General features: G+C 44.2%; 1 protein-coding gene across 3 annotated transcripts in view; it reads right to left on the bottom strand.

Moving 5' to 3' along the window:
* Nucleotides 1-9431, bottom strand: part of camkk1a (calcium/calmodulin-dependent protein kinase kinase 1, alpha a) — a 52630-nt gene that overhangs the window by 23856 nt on the left and 19343 nt on the right. For all 3 annotated transcript variants that reach the window (XM_076888878.1, XM_004561664.5, XM_004561665.5), the window contains 3 exons: nucleotides 5220-5267; nucleotides 3344-3397; nucleotides 126-177 (listed from right to left, as the gene is read on the bottom strand). In XM_076888878.1, coding sequence (XP_076744993.1) covers nucleotides 126-177; nucleotides 3344-3397; nucleotides 5220-5267 — 154 coding nt within the window. The remainder of the gene's footprint in view (nucleotides 1-125; nucleotides 178-3343; nucleotides 3398-5219; nucleotides 5268-9431) is intronic.

Here is a 9431-nt window from a genome sequence, read left to right as displayed (position 1 = left end):
TACATAAAACGGGTTGCTTTTGGGATTTCTCACTGGCTTACTCTGTTTTCTCTTTGAATCTAGGCTGATCCACTTTCTTCAGCTTTCCTGGTCAACAGAATGAAAAGAGAAAAAGCAGAACTCACGAGGAAACCCACACTGCTTCACCAACTTCTTCTTGGACACCAGCTTCATGGCCTGAAAGTAAAAAGTTATTTAGCGCACGAAACAATGATGTTTGCAACAAGCAAAAAGGCAACGCATCAGAGAGGGAAGCACACAAAGCCAAGAACGTTAACGTATCGCAGCCAGAATCATCGTGTGGACGCCGCCTTCGCCCCAACGTGCACAAACATCAAAGCAGGAAATTCTCCTTTGTACGAAGTGAAGGCGGCGTTTCTCAGCAGATCTGAGGAATCTTTCATGGAAAAACCAAGCGGCTCCTGGAGCACAGCTGAGTGTCGCAGTGATCCTGGCCTCTTGTAAGGAACTGGTCATGCAAAGGAAAAGGAAAGTAATAACATTCACTGCATGTTTCTCTAACAGACACTCACAATATCAATGTGAATCCACTGATTCGTAATTTGTGGCAGGAGGAACATTTTCTGCTATTTCTACACCACAAACTGTGACACTGATGAACAGCCTGCTGGTTTCTTGTATAACTGGTCGCCATGGCTCTGACTGTGCACAAACGAGGTTTGGCAGAGAAGAAGATCCTGCGTTGTGCACAGTTACATGGTGTTCTGCCTGTGCGTAAACACACAATCAAAATGTAACGCGAGCCTGGCTGAAGATGGACTGTGCACTGAGGCGGCAACGTGACTCATGTGTGGCGCCGATCAAAGGAAGCCAAAAGTGCGTCAGCAGCAAATAGATGTAGTAGGAGGTGGATAAGAAGGTTCAAATGACTTAAGGCATCGTATCGTTCCCATTACTGCACCACTGAGCCTGCTGCAGAGCCTTCAGCGCTCTGATCTGTAGGTTTTTCAGTAAACACGCGACACATTAACTTTGCTAACAGATGAAATAAGAAGAGCAGAAAGGTTGGATCAGGTAATCTTTACTGACAGGCTGGATGAGCTGCAGGGCAAACTCCACTTTCTGTGCAACATGCTGGAATTTGATGAAACAAAAACTGAATTAGCAGCATGCACCACGTAATATTCACCGATACCACTCACAGCTTTGTTTTTGCACATTTCTGGACTACGGGCACATCACGTGTTTGGGTTCCTGCAGTTTTCCCTCTGTACACCACACCAATGGGTTTTATATCAAACTACAAGTACGTGACTGAAGTGAGACTTTCAGCTTTATTTCACTTTAAGGGTTTAATAAAAGTGCTGCATGAACCCTTCAGCAATTAAAGGCTTCAAGTTCATTGGACAACTAACAGAATGTCAAACATGGGGACTGCTGTGATCACCAAACGCTGCATTTGACCCTGACATGATGCAGAGTTCAGTCTCATCCTCAGTGAGGACGAGAACACTTCATCATCTGTAACCTGCAGCTGATGTCACCGTGTTGGTCCTGAAACGCCAAAATTAAAGTTGGACCAGGTTCAGTATCGACCAATCACATTGTTGTGATGTCATAGTTCTGCGACATGGAAAAAGCAAAATACAAAAAAGTGAGGTGGGGGTGAGGGGTGGAGGTGTGGGGGTCAGGGGGCTAACGTTATGGTTGTGGGGTAAAGGAACAACAATTACGTCATCGTTTGTGGACTTGATGGATTGGTGTACGACACAGTGACATCATATTACGCAGCTTATTTTTCTTTCTGTGTCACAAACAACAACAAACTGGAGCTTCCTCTGCCTTTAGTCAAATCAAATATCTGTTAATAATTAGCTCTTCAAATTCACTGCTCCCAACTTCCAGGCAGGAAGTTGCTTCGCTTTGGCGCCCTGACAAACAGCATCGCCACATTCGGATTCCTGCCCATCAGGTGTGGAGCACAGTGATTATACAGAGGACACAGGGTGCTGCAGAAACATACACAAAAAATGCAAATCCTATGACACAGTTTGTTTTCTGCATACTGAACATCAGGTACATGATGCATTTACTTCCCTTTAAACTGGCCACGGCTGATCACGAGTGCAAACACTTCGTTGTCCTCAGCGACAGCGCGTCCTGTTGAGATGTGATCTGTCCTCTGTGAAGCGAGTGACGTGTGCATGCTGTACGTGGGCTCAGGCATTCTCCATGAAAAATCCAATCAGTTTAATGTTCTGCCAATTCAGACTGCCAGGAAATATAATCACCCTTCATGTCACCATTACTCATCTCCTCCTCTTTTGATTCCCATCATTGTTATTTCAGATGCGCCTCTCGTGTGAGCCAGTCTGCATCGGCCCACAGCGCAGGAAGCGCTTCCATCAGTTTCAACTATCAGAGTTAAACACGAGAACGCAGTGAATTGCAGACGTGTGCAACAAAAATTAGACCTTTCCCACACGTATGTAGAAATCCCGCCGGTACACGGGAAGCTTTTAATTCATTCATTTTTATTTATTTTGAAGAATCAGACGGCCAGCGTGTGATAATCAGAGTCTGTTTCAAACACGTTAGTCGTGCTGGACCTGAGTGTGAGGAGTTAACACGAATCTCAGTTACCAATACAGCTCCAGTATCATCACATGCAACTGCAGACCGGCTCCGTCTTCAAAGCAAGCGCTTGTTAGACGTCGAGTTCACAGGTTCACACAGTCAGGGTAGTTTTCAGGAGGCTGGACACAAACTGCAGCTCTCCACACTGGACATTGTTTAAAACTGCATTTCATTACCGTCTCAAGAGCCACGTTTGAGCACTGCCTTGTTTGACTATTTTCCTTGTTGTATAGAGCTCGCCTGTGTCCTTGGATAAACATCCTGTTCACTACCATGCAGCACCAGGACAAACTCCTGACTTGTGTTTAGCAGTGAGCTGCTGCTGCCTCTGGTTCAAAAGTACATCTTAAACCGTCGACATTGATCCTGCTGCACAGGGCAGCTTAGTTATGTTAAGGTAACAGCTTACACTTGGAGGGACACCTGGCAGGAACGGCCCAAAACAAGCTCGTGTTTGTGTGCTGGCTCGATGCAGACTCTGCTGGTGAACTGGCCACAGAGCAGAGCTGCTTTGAAGGGAGATAAAAGGGCCTGAGATGCACTTTAAATGGCAGCAGACGCCACTCTCACTCCCAAGTTTCTTCCACAGCAACTGATGCAATTTAAGGGATGAAATTCACAACAAGGAGAACAAAAATAAAAGAATCGATAGCACCGGTCCTCGGTGGAGGCAGCAGACTGAGAGAGGCTTGATGAAAGCTTAAAGGATGCTGACGGTAAAACAAGCTCCCACCAAATAACTTACATAATGTTTGTCATCATCTTCATTGTAGGCAAGTTTTACCACACCATAGGAGCCCTGCAATACAAAAACAGAACAACACATTTACAGGCAGACCAGCCGAGCATTGCAAACATGAAATCTCTACTTTGAGTTTGTAGTTTCAGCTTTGCACCGAAACAAGAGCAGCTCGTGAGCAGGACTGCTCAGAGAATCTGTTCAGATTCCTAAAGCATCGCTCGGAGCAGACGGCAGCGCCACACTGACAGAATGTTTTCGAGGCAGCACCGTTTCCACTGAAAGACAACATTTTTATTCTCTGGCAGCACAGAATGGGTCCTCCCACACACACGCTTCCCGAGGATGTGTGTTTAGTGCCAGCGCTCTGCACCGAGGAACCGACCGAATGTTCAGAGAGGTTCAGTAATCATATATAGACTCTGATGCCCGGACAGCTTAAAGGCGCCACTTACTCACTTATTTGTTCTCAAAAGTTAACAGTCAGGACTTTGATGCAATCCACTGTAATACGCACCGCTGCAGCTGCAACTGACATTTTTCTCATTTAATATGCACAATTTTACTGCTCGCTGCATTTTACAGTGCAACTGTGAGTGAAGCTTCCTGCTTGTAAACTTGGACGTGTGGCCTGCAGCTGAGTCGCATATAAAGCACGCAAAGAGAATATACAGCAAATATCAGTCTGACAGTATTTGTTTCCCTCTCTAACCTGTTTGAGACGGTTAGCCTCGCCGGCTACAATGCGCACTTCACACAACTGGATTTGGTTTTTCAGTTGTACCTCTGCTCTGTTCCCAACACGACAAGTTCCTCCAAATCCAAATCACAACAGTGTTTCTCTTTAATCGCGACTTTCTGTGCAACCTGAAAATATCGACGCTCTTATGTTGCATTTACATGCATTTCTGCTTCAAAACACAAACACCTGAAAGCACTTTGATTTTTGCTGTGTGCTTTTGTCATATCAGGGTTTATTATCAGGGTATCAACAACCCATAAGTCTGACATCACTTTAATCTGAGCTTAAATTCATTTTAGGGGTCATTATAGGTCCTTCTAGGCAGTCGCATTAGCAACGTGTCTATAAAGCAGATGTCTGGTTTTAGGAATAATTGAATGAAATTCTGGGATGTGTAGTAATCAGGATACTTTAACCACCCAGTCTCTCCTTTACAGCCTCTTTGTTTTTGCTTGGACAGTCCTATTATGCTAACATGCTAAAGCCACTGTGGATCTGCTAGCAAGCCAATGTTAGCGGTTATCGACAAATACTGCAGCGCTTCAGTACAACAGTGCTAGTCTGTGACTTCTCCATGAATCTGTGGTCCAGTGTTGGCTTCAGGCATGTGCTCACCCTAAAGCTCCATCCTCCTCCTGCTTTACGGCTCTCGTCTAATAAATGAGTAAAGGCTTTAATGACTTTATCCCATAGCAGCTGGGTCATTTCTATATTCTGACTGAACGTCTTTGTGCAAACAGAGTCGTCCCTGTTGGCTATTAGAAAAAATGGGCTGTTTGCAGCACTTTGGCTTCACAAATTTAAATGTTTTTCTTTGTTTCTAAAAAGCTGTAAAAGACGACACAGCCGAAATGTACAAATATGGAGGATAAAAAAAAATGTAATGGCCCTCCTGGGCTGTGATGCACCAGCTGAAACTGGGTTGTGCAGGCCTTTGGTTGGTGATGCAACATCCAACAACACCCAACCACAAATAAACCCACACGTGGTAATTTGATGGGTCAAATTTAGGAATGTACAGAACAAAATGAAAATGGGCCACGCTCTGCGCTGTCCATTTCCTCACATGCAGCCCGACCTCTCCTCAGTTACTGCTGCTTTGTAAACTGAATGGAGGCCAAGGGCACGGATGGTACTCACCTTTCCAATCTCACTCTTCAGCTTATACTGGTTCAACTGGATACAGTCCTAAGAAGCAAGCAAAGCAGACAAACATGAAAAATCAATAAGGAATCATTTCAGCATCTGAAAGCAAAAGAAGAAACAAAATGTTCTTCCTGCTCGTGTGCTCACACGTGCACTGAAAGTTATTTATTCCTGACCGTAGGTGACGATGCAGTCTGCAGTGTGTTTACCGTCTGCAGATCCATTAGTGCTACTGCTTAAACGGCTGATTTGCAGTTCCATAGCAACCACTGCTACAGCAGAGTTAGCCAGGGGCACGGCACAGGAGGGGAGGGGGCAAGGTGAGGGTTGGGGGTGTGGGGACAAAGGCTGTGGAGTCAGTAATCAAAAGGTGATCACTGCTCTATGTGTGCGTGTGTGTGTGCGTGCATGCGTATGTGCGTGCGAGAAAGCAGTCGTTTTATTTCATTACAGCTGGGGGGGCGGCGGCTTGTGAGCGAGCCCAGTCGCCCGAGGCGTGTTTACAGAATGAGAGGTGGTAGCAGAACACGGATGTTAGCGTGCAGGACGAAAGCACCAGCTCACGCTGCAGGACGGGACAGGCAACGTATTTTAGAAAACGTTATAATGTGGGTTAATATCACTGCTGGTTATGTTAGCGTCGGCACGGCAGGAGATGTGAGGCTGATGCGCTGCCGCTGTGCAGCACTGTGGACTATTATGAAGGGGACAGAAGACTGAGGCTTGGGTACAACTCAGAAAAGGAGTGCTGTGATTGGCTGAAGAGAGATAAAAAGACAAAAATGAAAACAGGGCAGTCAAGGATCAGAGGGAAAATGAAGAGATTCCAAAGAAAAGAGCAGCAGGAGGGATTGTTTTGGATTCCCAGCTTGCTTGCACATGCTCAGTGGATGCAGCGCTGCAGTTAATACTCTGTCAGGGCTGATGGAGAAACAGGGTCATGCAGAAAGCCTTAAATACATCTGCCACTCATGCACATATCAAGCTGAAATGCTCCACTGCCCCACGCTAAATCTTTAGAGGGGGGCTGTCACCGTACACTCACACGGCTGCCCCAGCTGTCATCGGTTTCCCTGCAGACCTCAGCCTGTCCTTCGTCATCTGCATTCATTGCTAAACAGCTGATCAATATCAGTGCATAACAAATACACACTCGAAATCAATGACCAGGCATTAAAAGTCAGCAGCCTGAGGACGTAATATTAAAACCAAAAGGAGAATTTGTCAAACAGCATCCGAAGCCTGAAGGTGCAAAAATCCATTTTACAATCTGTTTGGACAAAACTGCAGATGAGGTGAAGCGAGACGAATTTAGAGTAAGAGGGTTTATTCTGCGTTGGTTCTTTACTCCAAGCTCCCCCCGCTGCTGCATTAACATCATTAACGTACATGTAGTCATACAAGAAAGCAGCTTTTATGGTAATCTGGTGTAAAAGCCTGCAAAATGTATCACGCTGCACAGACAAACACAAGCAGATACTTAGCAGCAAAGACTGCCAAACTCCATCCCGAGAGTCACGTACAGTTTCCACTCACGAATCCAGCACGCAGTATTCCTGCTTGGAAACATTTTACTGGGGGGCATTTAGGTTAGCATGCACTGTTGCCGGGTGCATTCATCTCATTGCATCAACTCTTCCAGCAGACTGGGTCGGTGCATTAGTTTCCTCCTTTTACTGCAGTCAGTGTAATTGCATCTCTAGGCCCATAGACACTCATGTCAAGTACAATTACACCGTCTCACAGTGATGCCTGTTTTTGTCCTTACTGTTGATAGTGTTCTTCAGATCCTCCAAACTTTAAAACACAAATCATTCTCTTAAAAGTTCCCACGGTGCACGGGGAACACATTATGAACAGACTGCAAGTACAGAGAGAAAAGACAGCAGGAGGAAGGTGACAACCTGGTGACAACGTTTCATCATCTGACTTAATGCAGGACTTCCTAATTTACCAACAGACGTCTTTTTTTGAAGTGGAAATAACAGGATGTAGATTTTAGACAACCTCTTTCATTTGGCTCATTCTGATAAGCCTACAAAGGTGTTTGCTGCGTCTTCCTGTCTGCTTTTACCAGTCGTAGCAAACCTCTCTCCCACCCTCGTTCTGCACATCCAGCGCGAACGCTGAAATACGAGCAGCACGAGCCCTTTTTCATGGTTCAGTGCAGGAGATGCAACTCCATTTGCAGATAGGAATGGACACAATGACAGGTCTGCGAGGCTGTGGCAGCAATGTGATGAATTCAGAGGGGTTTCCTGTACTGGCAGCTGTCATAAATATTTTATGTTCAATCTGAATTGGAAAAAGCAGAGAGGAGACTCAAGAGTCACCCAGAGCCACACGGCACTGGCAGCCGGTCTAACAGACTATAAAGGCCCCGAAATCATAACAGGTGACAAATAATGAGAGTCAACACTGTGAGACACAAAAGCATCACTGTTGTCAGAGTTAGGGCTGCTCAATTAATCGAATTTTAATCACGATTACGATCTGGGCTTTCAACGATCATTAAAAATGACTGAGCCGATTATTAGCCCCTCCCTCATGCTTTACTCTCGCGCTGCTCCATGTGGCAAATCAAGCGCACTGCTCTGCATTTCGAACACGCGTCACAACAATTAAGAGGACCCGAGGGAAGCTCGGAAAGCTAAGCAGAAGTTATTTGGAGAGGAGAGTGACTGCCGTTGGTTGAAAAGAGAGGTAAAAAAAAAAAACTTAAGTGGTGTGGAAACATTATGGGTTCAGTCAGACGTGGATCAAGTAGACACAGTGTGTAAACTTTGCTATGGTGTCGTAGCTGCACCACAGAGCAACACTGCAAAGTTCACATTTTTCATTTATTTCTTATATTGCAAACATTTGCACTGTTATCAGTATTTGCACACTATTTTATATTATTTTTTAAAGTCATTATTCAATACATTGTTATTGTTAAACCTTTAAAGCCGGTCAGAGCAGCACGCTCGTTTTGTGTAACTATTTTTAAATCCCTGTAGAACCTGAACGCTAAGCTAGCACAATAAATTTTTTTCCATATGAAACCGGAGGAGTTGTACTTACTTCTTATGCCATCAGCTTGTCCTCGGTCACGGTTTCCTTCCACATATAGCTTTGCAAAAATTGCACAAAAAGAGCTTGCAGGAACAAAAGCATAATATTCCAGAAACACGCTTTGCCGATCCGATCAGCTGTTCTTAACACTTCCCACATTGAAAAAGACAACGTGAACTATCGCAAGTGACGTCATTTTTGCGGAAAATTTAGTTTTTTACTTGTAGGCCTTAGAACTCGAATTGCACTGCTGGAAATAGTTTATTTTGATGCACATTCTTTGCAAATTTGCATCATAGGATTGTTTTTTGTTTTTCCTGCAGTATATAAAAATTGCTGTATCTCCAAAATAAAACTATGAAGACACTCAAAATAAATTTCCTGTTGTTGTAAACTATTTTTTGCAACTTTTTTGTATTTAAAGTTTTGAGGGATAAACCTCTTAAATTTCTCCAAGTAGAAATATATGTAAAAACAAAAACGATTTTCAATTTTTTTGTAGTTTATTGCACTTTTTTGCAATTAATGTAGTTACTATGGACTTAATGCATACATATTATTAAAATATGGGCTATAACAGTTGTATTGATGTATAGCAACTTGAAATGCTCCCACAAATGGCACTACAGCATGTAAAAAAATAATATAAGCTCTGGCGGACGAAATAAATATCGTCAAATAATCGTGATCTCAATTTCAGTGAAAATAATCGTGATTATCATTTTTGCCATAATCGAGCAGCCCTAGTCAGAGACTCAGGTTTAAGCTGCTTTCTTTCACATTTCAAGACACACGCGCACGCATGCACGCGCACACAGAGCTAGCTTGATTTTATGCAAAGCTAACTAGTACAGGCAATTATGTATGCAGCCATTTCCTCAGGATACGTGACTTTGTTAACTTCAACTAATAAAATACACCAAGCAGCGAAAGCTGTTGTGGCCCCAGAGGCAGGACTTTCCTGACATGTGAGGCTCAATTTATGCTTCAGGAGGAAATTTACATTCTAACCTGAGATGTAACTGCAAATCCCTTTGAAACCACGCGACTAACCTTCAGCATTGGTTCAGACTTGCAGCTCTGCAGAAATGTAGCCACACATCGCGCTGACCCAGCCTGCAGCTGCTGTGATTGGCCAGCTCAGTACCTGTT

This window comes from Maylandia zebra, linkage group LG10 (genome assembly GCF_041146795.1).
Source record: "Maylandia zebra isolate NMK-2024a linkage group LG10, Mzebra_GT3a, whole genome shotgun sequence".
Taxonomy (NCBI): Eukaryota; Metazoa; Chordata; class Actinopteri; order Cichliformes; family Cichlidae; genus Maylandia; species Maylandia zebra.
This window is presented reverse-complemented; position numbering and strand designations above follow the sequence as displayed.